The 14,961-nt window shown below is 61.6% G+C and overlaps 3 protein-coding genes across 4 annotated transcripts; 2 read left to right on the plus strand and 1 right to left on the minus strand.

Annotated features, from left to right (window-relative positions):
- Positions 1–191: 191 nt before the first annotated feature.
- PGP (phosphoglycolate phosphatase) lies at positions 192–1,487 on the plus strand. Its single transcript, XM_011290704.3, has 2 exons — positions 192–1,015; positions 1,117–1,487. Exons 1-2 carry the CDS (start codon positions 373–375, stop codon positions 1,440–1,442), a joined length of 969 nt encoding a protein of 322 aa, XP_011289006.2. The 5' UTR covers positions 192–372; the 3' UTR covers positions 1,443–1,487.
- A 2,876-nt stretch (positions 1,488–4,363) lies between these two features.
- Positions 4,364–5,746, plus strand: BRICD5 (BRICHOS domain containing 5). The gene is made up of 5 exons (XM_006942454.5): positions 4,364–4,486; positions 4,696–4,851; positions 4,925–5,026; positions 5,293–5,446; positions 5,545–5,746. The coding sequence occupies exons 1-5, from the start codon at positions 4,364–4,366 to the stop codon at positions 5,637–5,639; spliced, it is 630 nt and encodes a 209-aa protein (XP_006942516.4). The 3' UTR covers positions 5,640–5,746.
- MLST8 (MTOR associated protein, LST8 homolog) lies at positions 5,604–9,431 on the minus strand. Of its 2 annotated transcripts, none has more exons than XM_011290705.4 (9): positions 9,346–9,431; positions 8,651–8,818; positions 8,441–8,492; positions 8,194–8,356; positions 7,784–7,859; positions 7,547–7,699; positions 6,596–6,720; positions 6,317–6,480; positions 5,604–6,214 (listed from the first exon to the last, which is right to left on the minus strand). In XM_011290705.4, exons 2-9 carry the CDS (start codon positions 8,777–8,779, stop codon positions 6,096–6,098), a joined length of 981 nt encoding a protein of 326 aa, XP_011289007.1. In that variant the 5' UTR covers positions 8,780–8,818; positions 9,346–9,431; the 3' UTR covers positions 5,604–6,095. The 2 variants fall into 2 exon arrangements, with proteins under 2 accessions (XP_011289007.1, XP_011289008.1); XM_011290706.4 differs by having other exon boundaries at positions 8,651–8,815; positions 9,346–9,398.
- Positions 9,432–14,961: the final 5,530 nt, after the last annotated feature.

Consider the following 14,961-nt stretch of genomic DNA (forward strand, 5'->3'; position numbering starts at 1 on the left):
CCCTGCGGCCGCCAATGAGCTGCGGCCTTACGTCCAGCGCCGGCTCTGGGCTCCTCCGCAGCGTTTCCGCAGTGAACGCTCCTCTCCGAATGCCGGTTGGCTCCCTTCCAACCAATCACCGGGGAGCCTCGGACTCAATAGCCAATAGCCGCCCGCCTCCCAGTGCCGGGCCGCGACGGTTGGCGCTGAGTTCCCGCAGCCCGCGGGAGGCGGGGGCGGATTGGCGCAGGTGGCGTCCAATGGGCGGCGCGCGCGAGGAGCGGGGCCAATGAGCGCGCCGGGGGCGGGGCGGGAGCTGCGGCGGGCGGCTGCAAGGAGCGGCCGGTGGCGGCGGCGGCGGGCGGCCGGTGGCGGTGGCGGCGGCGGGCGGCCATGGCGGCGGTGGCGGAGGCCGGCGGTGACGACGCCCGCTGCGTGCGGCTGAGCGCCGAGCGGGCCCAGGCGCTGCTGGCCGACGTGGACACGCTGCTGTTCGACTGCGACGGCGTCCTGTGGCGCGGCGAGACGGCCGTGCCCGGCGCGCCCGAGGCCCTGTCGGCGCTGCGGGCCAGCGGCAAGCGCCTCGGCTTCATCACCAACAACAGCAGCAAGACCCGCGAGGCCTACGCCGAGAAGCTGCGGCGCCTGGGCTTCGGCGGCCCGGCGGGGCCCGGCGCCGGCCTCGAGGTCTTCGGCACGGCCTACTGCACCGCGCTCTACCTGCGCCAGCGCCTGGCGGGCGCACCGGCCCCTAAGGCCTACGTGCTGGGCAGCGAGGCCCTGGCCGCCGAGCTGAAGGCCGTGGGCGTCTCCTGCGTGGGCGTGGGGCCCGAGCCGCTGCTGGGCGACAGCCCCGGCGCCTGGCTGGACGCGCCTCTCGATCCGGATGTGCGCGCGGTCGTGGTGGGCTTCGACCCGCACTTCAGCTACATGAAGCTCACCAAGGCGGTGCGCTACCTGCAGCAGCCCGGCTGCCTGCTCGTAGGCACCAACATGGACAACCGGCTCCCGCTCGAGAACGGCCGCTTCATCGCGGGTCCGTGCGGGGCGGGGGCGGCGGGAGGCTCAGGGCGGGCCGCCGGCCGCCCCTGTCCTCTGACCCCGGGTGCTCTCCTCCCCTCCCTCTCCGCCCCGCAGGTACCGGCTGTCTGGTCCGAGCCGTGGAGATGGCCGCCCAGCGCCAGGCCGACATCATAGGGAAACCCAGCCGCTTCATCTTCGACTGCGTGTCCCAGGAGTACGGCATCGACCCAGAGCGCACCGTCATGGTGGGAGATCGCCTGGACACAGACATCCTCCTGGGCGTCACCTGTGGTCTGAAGACCATCCTGACCCTCACCGGCGTTTCCACTCTAGGGGACGTGAAGAGTAATCAGGAAAGTGACTGCATGTCTAAGAAGAAAATGGTTCCTGACTTCTATGTTGACAGCATAGCTGACCTTTTGCCCGCCCTTCAAGGTTAAAGACTTAGTGTCTTTAATCTCCAGAATAAAACAAATTGAAAACCACTTACCCAAATTAATAGGTGGGGCTTAAGCATCCGCTCAGCTAGGTGGCTTCAGAGAGTATACTTGGAGTTAAGTAAAGGCACTAGTTGTTAACCTTGTAAGTAAACGTTTGGGGGGCGATGTTGTTTACAGATGCTTATATTTGAAGATGCACTTTTAAACCTGGAGGGCGTTGTGGGGGTCCTGGGCATCCGGTGCCATTGACAAGGGCAGGCTTAATCTGTCCAGGATTCGGGTCACCTCAGGGTGGTTACCCATCCTGCTCATGGGACTGAAGCAGGTCTAGGATGTTCCATGTTTTATTGAAAATTTTATTCAGGGATTGGGCCTCCTATACAGGGTAAAGGGGAGGACGGTCCGGTTATTTTGACTGTTGTGAGGAACTTGTACAAAGAGCCCCAGGGCCTGTCTGTGTGGTCGTCCCGGATGATCCTGCTCCGGGATCCCGGCTCCTCGCCTGCAGGGTGGGAGTGGAGGACAGGGTGTGACCCTGTCCCTGGGCCGCAGGGTGCTGACCTCACCACCACTGCCCCACGCTTCCTTAAAAACCACTCTGACGTCACAATCAAGGGTCTGTTCCGCTTCGGGTACCCAGGGCTGCCACACCTCATGTGTGGTCACGGAGTTCTGGCAACTGCGTCCTGCTAAGCCTCGGTTTTTTCAAGTGTGCGTTTAAATCCAGCTGACTTGAACTGAGCAGAGCGTTGGCTGAGCAGCCGAGAGGGTGTGGATGCCTTTGCTGAACTCTGGGCAGCTGCGCAGAGAGCTCAGAGTAGTGTTGGTACCAAAAATTATTTTTTTACAGTTTTGAACAACTTTTGTCAAACGGTGGAATTGAATCTTAAGTGTGTTAATTAATAGCTGTGCTCTGTCTTGTAGGGAAAAATCCCCTGGAGAAGTCTCCGTGCCCCGCAGCCAGCAGCACGGCTAAAGGCATGTGCTGGCCAAGGAATGCCTGTCGCCCCGGGCGCCCTGTGGGGGAGGGGAGGTGGGGAGGAAAGAGGTGTCCCCAAGAACAGGAAGCCCTTTTACAAGGCATCCGACGTCTTCCCGTCCTCCCGCGCCCTGTCGGGGTGGGGGTGAGATGCCAGTGGTCCGCGAGGCCCCTCGTGTCGGCTCTGGAGCCCCTTGTGGGAGGCCAGCGAAGGACTGGCTGGGTCCACCTGCTAGCCACGGGTTCTTGGCAGTGGGCCCTGGCCTTTTCTGCCTCTTCCCTAAGTTGCTGACCTGAGAAGCAGACTGTCCGGCCGTACTTGTAGGGCGGGGCCTGGGAAGCTGTTCCTTTTGGCCGACTCCTTCCTGGCGCCTCTCCCTGTATTCCACTGGCATTTGCCCCCAGTTTCTCGCCTAGCCCCAGAGCCGCTCCTTCACTGAATCTCTTAAGTTCTCATAGCAATAAAGGGTGTCCCAAGCCTGCAGCTCTTCCCAGGGCCGGGGTGGGGTGTCTGGGGTTTGAACTCTGCGGCGGGGCAGCGCGAGGGCGGCCGGCACCTGTGAGGTTGGTGGTGCTGACGTTGGCTCTGCGAGGTCGGCTCAAGGTGGGTCTGGATATTGAGCAGGCCTGTCAGGGCGTTGTCACCCACACCAGGAGCACGCGGCAGGTGCGGCAGCCGGCAACACTTCCGCCGGGCAGCGGCCCGGGAGCCCAAGTGCGCCGCATCTCTCTCCCTGTTGCACTGTGTGAACCCAAATCTGTATTAAACTCTCAAACCTGCGCTGACTCTGGCGTTCTTTGCCCGTGTTTTGACAGCAGCCCTCGTGCAGAGGCTGCAGCAGCCTCGCCCAGTGTGGGTGTGGGGGGCTCCAAGGAGGACGTGTTCTGGGATCGCGGTTCCAGAGCCGGGGTGCCGACCACCACGACGTCACCGCATCCCAGGCCCGTTACAGAGGGGCGGGTGAGTGGGTTCCGGGGAATTAGGAAAAAGGCACAGAGGAAAGCCACAGGCAAGGACCACAGGGTGCGAAGCTTGTTGGGAGCACACATCTTGTGAGCTGCCGGTGCCTGGCGGAGCCCTGTCACGACCCGCGTCCTGAAGAAGCTGGAGACGCAGGCTGGGAGCAGGGCCCCAAAGGAAACCACCCTGGGCAGGGCCGGGCCGGCAGCCCCAGGTGTGCGGGGGCTCCAGTAGGCTGCCTGGACCCGTCCTGGTCTCACACCTGCGGCTACGTCTGAGGAATTGGGAAGCGGCTGGGGGGACATGGGATCGAAGGACACAGGCAGCGCGGACTCCCTTACCGGTCATTCATGAAACGCATTTATTGATGGTTTGCCACGAGCCAAGCCCCAGGAATCCAGAAGTAACAGTAAAGAGACTGGAACAGCCTCTTGAGAAAACTTAAGCCCGTCCCCAAGCAGACTCTGTAAAGTCGTTCTGCCTGGGCCGCCCTCGGTGCCAATCAGTGGGACCTGGTTTCCCGGACAGCCATGCACTTCCAGTCTCCAGTCAGCACAGGCCAGGTGTCCGAGAGCCAGGCACAGTGACAAGCACCCCACCCCACCGCAAGGATGGGGGCTGTCCCGGCTCTGACCCTGATATCAGGTAGCTGGGCTGGCGGGAAGCAAGGGGGGCAGGAGAGGAGGGGGCCGGGATGGTTGTTGGCTCATCACTGTACCGAGGTTTCCCCAGCTGACTGCAAGGGGCAGCAGACAATCAGCGCATTGTCACCAGGGCCGCGGCATGGAGCAGACGGGCTGCTGCGAGGAGAGCCCCGGGCCCGGCCAGGTGAGTGCCTCCAAACACCTGGTGCCCTCTCCAGGGACAGAGACCCAGGGCTTGACCTGGGCAGGGGACAGGAGCGCAAGTGCCCACCTCCCACCCCTCGCCTTCCCGAACCAGCCTGCTCCCCGGTCTCTGCTCTAGGCCCCACGGACTGCGATGTGCCCCCAGGTGAAGGCCAAGCCCTGGAAGACCCCCGGCCTGCTCCTGCTGCTGCTGGCACTGGCCGCTGCGGGGGTCGTGGCTGGAGGGCTTCTTGGCTTCGCTCACGGCCCTCCCAAGGTGAGCTCCTCCTCAGGACCCGGCCAGGGACACAGACACTGGGAGGTGGGGGGAGGACAGCACATCCCAGCCTTCCAGTGGAGCCAGGGCCCTGAGCAGAGGCAGGAGGCCCAGGCGGGTGGAGGGGTCAGAAACCTCACAGGGAGAACTGGGGGCGTGTCGGGGGCCGCCCCGGCCTACCCAGCTGAGCTCTGGCTTCCTGATGTCAGCCTCTGCTGCAGATGCTCCGTCTGACCCTCCCGGGCCCCAGGGCACCCCGGTCCAACCAAACCACCCAGGTGGACGCGGCCCGGAACGTGGCGACCATCCGGGTGACCCCAGCTCAGAGCAACCACAGCTGGGCGGTGCTGTTCGATGGGCAGAGCGTGAGTGGGCTGGGGGTGTGGTCAGCACCCACGGATGTACAGGTGGCCCTGCCTCACCCGCCTGCCTCCCCAGGGCTGCGTCTGTTACCGCCCCTCAGAACACCGGGCCTGCTTCCTCCGCCCGATGGAACCCCGAGATCGCGAGACCCTAGAGCTGCTGGTGAACAGCTCACAGGTAAGCAGCCCCGTGCGGCCCGTGCGGCCCATGCGGCCAGGCTCCCGGGGCCAGGGGACAAAGGGTCCTGTGTACAGCCCGGCCCTGCAACGGGCCGGAGCTCTGGTTTCAGGGAACAGAAGCCCTGTCTTCCCTTGGCTGAGGCTGCTGACAAGAGCTGAGGGTGGTGCCGGCACCGGGCCAGCGTGTCCAGGGGACAGGCCCTGCCCCGAGCAGGGCAGGTGCAGGTGCCCCAGTGCCACGGCCCACCAGAGTCTTCTCCGCAGGCCCGAGGGTCTCACGGCCCCAGCCAGGACACCCGCTACGTCCAGGAGCTGCTGGCGGTGCTTGGGGACCGTGAGGTGGACCCCGCCCAGGTGGGGGAGTCGGTGCGGCACCTTTGCACGAAAACGCCCATTTACTGGGCCCGTCGAGCAGAGGGTAAGTTGGGGCTGTGCTGAGAGGCCCGGGCTCCTGCACGACAGTCTGGAGAGAAGGGTGAGGAGCCCCCTGGGGCTCAAGCAGGCCCCTTCCCCCAGGACCCCGGAGGCAGCGGCTGGTCTACCTGTGCATCGACATCTGCTTCCCCAGCAACATCTGCGTGTCGGTCTGCTTTTATTACCTCCCAGACTGAGTTCAGAGCCCGACCCGGCCCACAGGCCAGCCAGCTGGCCGTCCCCGCCATCAGTCGCAAGGAGGGTGGCTGCCGCCGGGGCTAATAAACCCTGCACCTGGCCGTAACGGTGTTCTTTGTGGCTTCAGAACACAGAACGGGCAGGCGGTGGAGGGAACACTGGCTTGGGACGGGACACCAGCCTCGGATCCCCTAAGTCATGTGGCTCTGGAATTTCTGAAACGAGGGTAGGCTGGCTTAGGTCGGCTGCCTGTCACATCCACATAAGCAACTGGAAGCTGAGAGGATCCCAGGCCATACCGGCCTGGCCCCTGGAAGCCGGCCGAGGGGACCAGGGTAGCCAGGCAGGGCCAGCTGGCCTGGGCCGGTGGAGGTTCCCTCCGAGCCGGGCATCTGAACAGACGTATTCAGCAGGTGCTGCCTGGACAGCTGCCTGCGGCTCCGAGGGGGCCCAGGTTAGCCCAGCACGCTGTCGTTGAAGGCCAAGCAGACCACAGCTTTCTGATGGCCCCCGTACTCTCTCTTGATCTCTCCTGTCTCCACGCACCAGAGCCGGGCCAGGTTGTCAGAGGAGGCTGCGGGGAGGGTGTAAGCAGTGGCTCAGCACGCAGCCCCAGGGCAGGAGTACGGGGGGCTGGCGGGGATGGGGACGGACAGGCCGGGTACACCGGGCTCACCGGTGACGATGTACTGAGAGTCCCCCGAGAAGGCGCAGCCCCACATCCAGCCTCGGGATGACTCTCCCGGGTTGCTGCTCCTGATGCTGAGCTCTGTCATCAGGGAGAAGTTGGACGTCCTCCAGATCTTGCACGTCTGGTCAGCCGAGCAGGTGGCAAGGAGCCTAGGGAGGGGCGTGAGTGCGGCGGGGGTGTCATCAGCAGTCACTCCCACCCTGCACCCCTCCGCCATCCACGAGGCAGGCCCCGACCCATCAGGCCCCCTGAGCCCGCACACACGTGGAGTCAGGGCTGAAGCGGCACTGCAGGGCGTAGCGGGTGTGTGCAGGGATCTTGGTCTTGGGGATGAGCTGTGTCACCTCGTCGCCAATGCCCCCAGTCAGATTCCAGACGTAGCAGTTCCCCTGCAAGCAGGCGGGGAGTCATGGGAAGCCTGGAGCCTTCCATCTGACTCACAGGGAAGGCTGCCCTGGCAGCTGGACCCAGACCCAGGGGCTGCCACCCGACACGCAGAGATCTGGGGGCCCGGGACGTGTGGCCGGCACCTCTGGTCCTGCCCGCACGGACTGCCCGGCAAGCTGAGAGCGAGAGGCCGCGCCTGGCCTTCGTGAGTGCTGCTGGCCAATGGGAGTGTGAAGAATGAGAAGGGAGTCGGGCCCCTCAGACAGTGGGGACAGAAGGAGGGCGGTCTGGGGGACACCATGGAACAGCTGATCTGTTGAGATGTAAGGACGTTACAGGGAGAAGATGAGGCCAGACGGGGCATCGGGTCTAAACCCCGGCGTCCCAAGGCCAGGGTGAGGAGCCAGGTCACCTAGGGGTCTGTGCAGGGAATGGAGCCCTCGGGCAGCTGAGAGAGAGTGGCACAGGGCTGGAGGGTATCAGTGAGGGCGGAGGGAGGACACAGAGCGGCCGCAGCCGATGTGCGGGGACACAAGCCAAACTGGGACCAGGAGGAGACGGGGAGGAGAGGGAAGTAGAATCGAGAGGCTCTGGAGGTGGAGGTGACAGCCGCTGGATGAGCCATGGTAGGAGCGAGAGGGGGCGTCAGGATCGACACCCGGGTTTCTGGCTTTGGTGGCTGGGTTGGAGCCCAGGGTGGGGGGAGCAGGCCTGCGGGGGGTGGGGGAGTGTGAGGGAACATCTGGGGAATAAGCCACGCGGAGGAGTAAGGAGGATAAGGGGCCGGGTGGAGCTGGCCTCCCCCGCGCGCTCACACCCAGGACTCACGGTGCTGTTGACGGCTGCCATGTAGCTGGCATCGGGGTCAATGTGGGCAGACGTGATGGAGACCTCAGGCTCGGGTATCAGCTGCTCGTTGTGGTCGGTCTTCAAGTCCCAGATGTGGATGGCGCCGCTCTGGTCACCCACGATGAGCTCCGCCTGGGGTGCAGGGGAGGTGAGGGAGGGCGGGAGTCTCCCGCCCTCCTGCACACCTCGGTGCCCGGCCCCGTGCGCACCCCTCACCTGGTTGGGGTGCAGGCACACGCAGTTAATGGGTGCGTTCACCTGGAAGATCCGCTGACACTGTAGGTTGCGGGACCTTTGGGGCGGGGCACACACTGTAGTGGGTGCGATCAGCGCCCCACAACGTGCTCTCTGCATTCGGCACCCCCAGGGGCGGCCCCTGGCCTCAAGGTGGCACTTGATGCAGTTCGTGCTCCAGAGCTCTCTACGGTGTCAGGCTGAGGCCGGGCTCGTCTTTGTGTGGCTTCACCCCTGCGCTACCCTGCTTTTGTCACTGCCCTCAATAAATCACCCGCTCGGGAAAGCCCATCTCAGCCTCTGCTTGGAGGGCCCCGCCCCGAGACGGTCTCCTGGCTGGCCCCCAGCCCCACACAACCAGCAGCAGGCCCCTCCTACCCACGGCCCCACACCTGAGGTCCCAGATCCGAGCAGTGCAGTCCTCCCCACCCGTGTACATCCACCGACCGTCCTCATGGAAGCCCACGGACGCGATGTTCTTGTTGACCCCGTCGTAGCTGATGATGGGGTTGGGGTTGTTGGAGCTGAGATCGTACATGCGAATGTGCTGGTAACCTAGGGGCACAGGGTAAACTGAAGAGTGGCTGTGCCTGGAGAGGCTCAGCAGAGATGGAGGGTCGGGGTCGAGGGTACAGGTACCTGCAGCCGCGATCATGCTGCGGTCAGGCGTGATCTCCAGGGCGTTCACCTGCTAGGGCCTGTTAAGGAGCGTGACGAACGGAGCCCTGGAGCCAGAACCCTCGAGGCCTCCACCGTCTGGCTCGGCTGCTGCATCCTTCCCACCCCAGGCACCCGTCCTTTGCCTAAGCTGGCACCCCCACCCGGCGTCCTTCCCCGAGTGGAGGATACAGAGTCCTGATGCTGCACCGTGCGGGTACAGATCCCACTGTGGGCCTGCCAGAAGCGCACCGTGTGGTCATAGCCCGCGGTGGCCAAGATGACCGGGTCACTGCCCACCGTGCCCGGGGACGTGTTCATGGTGTGGAAGAAGGCTTGGGTCTGCACTGGACCCGACTTCTGAAAAGTAGGGGTCAAAGGTCAGAACATCTGCACAAGAGAGGGAGGTGCGGTATTTAGGGAACACCCTCTGGGTCCACTGGGTGCTGAGAGACAGGCATTATCACTCTCATTTTAGAGATGAGAAAACAGGCTTAGAGGTTCAGAGAACGCGTGACAACCTACGGACAGCTCCCAGCTCCAAGGCACGTGCTCCGTTCCGCGCCCCACGGACCGGGACAGGACGCCACCCCACCCGTCGCCGGCAGGGGGCGGTCACGCCCGGGGCGCCGCTCTGCCGCAGGGGCGGGCCGCGCATGCGCAAGGAAGCGGACGGGCCGGAGAGGAAAGCCGAGCCCTGCGGCTGCGCATGCGTAGCAGGCCCGCGGCTAGGCCTGATGGGAGGGGGCGCTCTCTGGCCCGACCCTCGGGTTTCCCGGTGCTTCGCCGAGAGCCCTGGCTCTGTCCCGCTGGGCCACCTTCACCCAGGCGCTCTCTCCTGGCCACCCAGGAGCCGCTTTGCGGCCCTCGCCCCGCGGCCCCCGTACCTTACACGCGGCTCTGCGCTCCGCCGCGGCCCAGGACGGCGAGCGGAGCCGGAGCAAGTCGATAGAGGCCGCGGCCGAGCGTAGAGTTATCGATGGGCCTTGGGCGACACCACGAGACTTAGGCGGGGGGGGGGGGGGCGAAACCAACGTTCTGGGGCGGGGGGAGGCCCCCGTGAGGCCTGGCCTCAGCCTTCTCCCCACTGGGGCACCCCACCCTTCGGACAGCTACCCATTTTCCAGGCTTGGTCCCAAGGGGGGCTCCGCCCCACCCCCTTCCCTCTATCCCCTGCTCCCCACGCCCGTCTAGGATGCCCAAGTAAATTACAGGACGCCCAGTTAACATTTGAATTTCAGGGAAGCAACGATAATTATTTTTTTCGGTGTAAGTATATCCCAAATATTCCACGGGATATACTCATACTAAAAAGCTAATGATGGCCATGGGGAATGCAAATGTTTAACTGGATGTTTTGTAGTTTTATTTGCTAGAAATGGCAATCCTAGTCTGGGCTCTTTCAGTCCTCTTCAGCCCTGGCCTGACCCTCTTGTCTGCCCCCTCTGCCCAATGACCCCTCCAAAACTGGGGTCCCTCATGCTTCTTGTTCTATTTAGCACGCTCACACTCCGTGCACTGTGGCCTCATCCTCTTAACTGGAAAAACAAAAATCCCACGGTTTCTTCCCACCACACTTAAAAACAGCAACACACCTCCCTTCCTTCCTCTGGCTCCACATCCCCCCACCATGCCGCTGGGCCCTGGGTCCCAGGAACCTTCCCTCCAGTACCTTCCCCACCTTCCTCCTTCCCCTGGGCTTGCTTTCTCCCTCTGTCCGCTCCAGATGCCACGTGCTCCATCCTGCCAGGGTGGACAACAGCAGAAGAACTTGACATCGTTCTGAGGGAGAGAGAGAGAATCCCAAGCAGGCTCTGCACCATCAGCACAGTGCCTGACACAGGGCTCGATCCCACGAACCAGACCGTGAGATCACGACCTGAGCCAAAATCAAGAGTCAGCGCTTAACCCACTGAGCCACCCGGCCGCCCCTGGGCGTGTTTTTGTTTTAATTGTTTTCACACACTATGAAATTAACCTTTTTTTTTTAAGTTTTATTTATTGGGGAGACTGGGTGGCTCAGTGGGTTAAGCGTCCAACTCTTGATTTTGGCTGAGGTTATGGTTTCACAGTTTGTGAATTCAAGCCCAAATCAGGTTCTGTGCTGACAGTGCAGAGCCTGCTTGGGATTCTTTTTACCACCCCCCCCCCCTTCCTACCCTGCTCGCGCGCACGCTCTCTCTCTCTCTCAAAATAAATACATAAACTCAAAAACATTTTTTTAAGTTTTATTTGTTTATTTTTTAGCGATCTCTACACCCAACATGGAGCTTGAACTCACAAACCCTGAGATCAAGAGTCACATTCTCTTCCCACTGAACCAGCCAGGTGCTCCTGAAACTGACCATTTTTAGAGGGAACAATTTAATGGCTCTTAATACATTTACGGTGCTGTGCAATCACTACCTCTGTTTAGTTCCAGAACATTTTCATCACCCCAGAGGAAAACCCTGTACCTCTGTGCCCTCTCTCCCCCTTACCCCTCCCCACTCAACCCCCAGCCCCTGGCAACCACCAGCCTACTTTCTGTCTCTATGGATTCACCTGTTCCGGAAATTGCATATAAATGGAATCCTACGATATATGGCTTCTTTCACTGAACATGATGATTCAAAGTTCATCCAGGTGGTGGGGGCGCATGTAGCACTTCACTCCTCTTTATGGCCCAATAATATTCCACTGTGTGGCTGGACTGCGTTGATTTACCCACTCATCCACTGGGGGACACTTGAGTTGTTTACACTTTTTGGCTATTACGAATTATACTGCTGTGAATGTGCTGGTACAAATATCTTTTTGAGTATGTGTTTCCATTTCCCTGTATACTAGGAGTGGAATTGGTGGGTCACATGGTAACTCTATGTTTAACTTTTTGAGAAACCGCCAGAAGGTATCTGGTCTTCACAATGGCTGTGCCAAGGAGAAACCACGCTGGTTTTGGAGATGGGGAAACAGAGGTTCAGAGAGGTAGAGTCATACGTCTAAGGGCACACAGCTGGAACATGATAAAACCCATCCTGCTGGGCTCAGCTCTCCCATGACCTTGCCCCTTCTCGGCAGCCCGACACCTTGCGTGTCCCCTCCATCCTCCTCTGTAAGTACAGGAGCTCCGCCCAGGCAGCTCTGGGAGCGGCAGATGAATACGTAGGGTCAGAAGGCTGGCAGGGGAGCTCTGTGAGCCCCAACACCTGAAAGACATCCGGAACAGTCTGAACCCACGAAGGAGCCTGAGAGAAGGAGGCAGGAGGGAGGGCTGGAGCTGAGGGAAGGCTGGAAGATTCCACCAGGTATCTCTGGGGTCCCACCTGTGGCCCAGGGGCCAGGCCCTGAACTGTTTGCCTTTTCTGTGGGGGCTCTGGGTACAGCCTGGGGACTGCACATGTCCCACGCCTAGGGGTAACTGCTGGGCCGGGCAGGGCTCCCCCCCCAGTCCGAGCAGCTCCAGCATCTCTGCTGGGCGGAAAGAGGGGACAGGAGGCATGGCTGTTGACCCTGTCTTATGTAGCAAGCACCAGCCGAGCACATTACAGAGGTGGCATCTACGAGAATGAGAGGAACGATGGCAGCTGACATATGCTGTGTGCTCCCAGCAGCCCGTGGGGACGGTCCCCTTGCCATCCCCACTTTATACGTAAGGGACCAGGCAGCAGGGCTCTGGGGGGCTGGGAGGGGCACCTCCAGCTGGTGGGCAGGAGCAGGGCTTGCGCAGGCCCCAGTGGAGACTGCCGTGCAGCTGGGAAGGGGGCCAGCCCGGGCTGCAGTGAGGCGGCCTCCAGCTCTACTCCAGGCTGAGCTTCAGCAGTTCTGCTGGCTCAGCAGCCCCTCCTCCCGGGATCCTCGGAGGCCCGACTTCCTGGAGGGCTGCCCAAGTCCCGCCTCTGCATCCTCGTACCCCCCAGTCGGACGGCCGGCCTGCCTGCGACCCCCTCCTCAGGCTTGGGGGGACCCCAGGCAGACGCACGTCCCTGTTTTCACGTGGACCTTCCCCTCGGCCCTGGGCTGCAGGCAGCAGCGCCGCTGGCCCATTTTACGGATGTGGCGGCTGAGTGTCAGGGCTCCTCCAAGGTTGCTGGGCTGGTCAGTGGTGCATCTAGGACTTCTTGACCCCTCCCAGGCCATTAGCCTCACATAGCAGAGCGAACTGAGCAGAATCTGTAACAGCTCTCGTCTTCAGTTCGTGAAAGTGGACCACACAGCAAGGTACCCGCTTACAGGTCTGGGGAGTGACTACGGGGTGCCTATTTGTGGGTTACAGATACAGCTGAGGGGGGGTGGGGCGGGGCGGGCAGCTGCAGGCGGGACCAGTTCATTGCTCAGAGGAATTAGAGAGTTCTAATTTGGAACTTGGCCTTTTGGGCCATGATGAAAGCGTATTTGTCAAGGTAGGAGGACAGAGCCTATTTTATTTAATGAGTTATTAGCCTGGCTTATAACAGTTAAATATTTGGACATTTGGTGTGTGGGCCTCTGTTTGTACCCTTGCCCCAGGCCCTGCAAACGTCAGGCTCGGGCCAGAGTGGTTTACCGTGGTCAGCCGAAACACAGAAATAATGGTGAGGAGGACAGCTATCTTCTTTGTATTTTTTGTAACGCTTCCCGTGTGCTAGGCACCCTGCTGGGGTCTGCAGATACGGAGATGAGTAAAGTATACTTGCTACCCAGAGAGCCCAGGCAGAGAGAGCCAAGAATATCACAATATCCACAGAAGCCATTTATTGAGCACTTACTAACTTCTACTACAAAATGCTTTATGGAGAGCATCACGATTAATCCTCAAAACACTTAAGGAAAGCTATCATCGTTCTTAACCCGGTTTTACAAAGGGGAAACCACGACTCAGAAAGACAAAGACCGGGAAGACAAATGCAGTGAGAGGCAGACCTAGGGCACATGCAGAGACCAGTGTGGGTTCAAAGCTCAGACACATGACCTTCAGATTCTAGGACCTTAGGCGGGTCACTTGGCTTCTCCTGAGGCTCGGTTTCTTCACCTGTAAAACGCACACAGTAAATCTGTGAAGTGACCAGCATGGTCCCTGAGCTAGCAGAGGCCCAGGAATTGGTTACTATAAAGGGTGAGGGGGGGCGCCTGGGTGGCTCAGTCGGTTAAGCGGCCGACTTCGGCTCAGGTCATGATCTCACGGTCCGTGAGTTCGAGCCCCACGTCGGGCTCTGTGCTGACAGCTCAGAGCCTGGAGCCTGTTTCAGATTCTGTGTCTCCCTCTCTCTCTGCCCCTCCCCTGTTCAAGCTCTGTCTCTCTCTGTCTCAAAAATAAATAAATGTTAAAAAAAAAATTTTTTTTTAAATAAAAAAAAATAAAGGGTGGGGGGAGGGTCTTTGTGTTTAGGGACACCCCCCACCCCCACCCCAGGAGGCATATGCTGAGAGACTTAGGGCTCACTCCCTAAAGTCCAAGGAAGACCCCATGGTGGGGAGGGATCAGCTGCCTGGATCGGGGGATCCTACTGCCAGCTGCTTCCCCACCCCCAACCCAGCCACCCTCCACCTGGACCTGCTTGATGGTCTAGCTGTAGGAAGCGGGGTATCCGGTCATCGTATGCGCAGGCCCCTCCAAAAGCTCCTGACAGCCTTGCCCTGCAGGGGTGGGGGGTGGTGATCTGCCCCTCTCTGCAAATGAGAGCAGTGAGCCTGGGCCGGGACTCCCGACCCTACCCCACCTGTCTGTGACAAGGTGAGCGCTGGAGGCCCAGGAGGTCAGAAGGGTGAGACCTCTGTGTGTGAGCACTGGCTGGGGAGCACGAGGCCGTGGGGAGTGGTCAGTGTCTGTTAAGCAAGACTGTCCAGCCCGGGAGTTGCCACAGTCTGTGGCCCGAGGCTGGAGAGTAAACACACTTGGTGGGAGATCAGATGGGTGCTGGGCAAGACTGTGACCCCATCGGTGCTGGGGATGGGGGTTGAGCCCCCATTGGTGGCAGGTGTGGGAGGCTGCACCGCACTTGGTGCTGGAGGGCTGCCCTGGGGTTGGGGTTCAGACTGAGGCTGGTGGGCAGGGAGCTGTTGCCCTGCATTGTTTGTGGAAAGAGCAGGAGGCTGCAGGGGAAGAAACGGCAGTTGGGGGTGGGGGTGCGGGTTCCCTGACACCGAATTCATTATTGGGAGATTCCTCTTCACAATCCCTCGACACCTCCCACGGGAACCACGGGCCAGAAATGTCTGACAGCCTCTGGCAGGCCGGCTCCCGTGCCGCCCGTGCCGCCCGTGCCCGGGTCTCTCGGCGCCCGGGTCCCCGCCCGCCCACTGCCTCCGAGTCCCTCCCCCCGCCCCGTGGGTCCCGCAGCCTCTGGAAACCTCTCTCGGGCTCAGCCTCGCGCCGCCGCCGTGTCGGGGCTCAGTGTCCAGCACCGCCCCCCCACCCCCGGCGGCTGCCGTCCCCAGCCCCTGGCGGTCGCCTGGGGCCGCGGGCTGTCCGCAGAGGCCGGCGCGGCCGGCGCGGCCCGCACGTGGGGAGGGGGCGTCTCGGGAGCACGGGGCCCGATGTAGGG

The sequence above is a fragment of the Felis catus genome, chromosome E3 (assembly GCF_018350175.1).
Source record: "Felis catus isolate Fca126 chromosome E3, F.catus_Fca126_mat1.0, whole genome shotgun sequence".
Taxonomy (NCBI): domain Eukaryota; kingdom Metazoa; phylum Chordata; class Mammalia; order Carnivora; family Felidae; genus Felis; species Felis catus.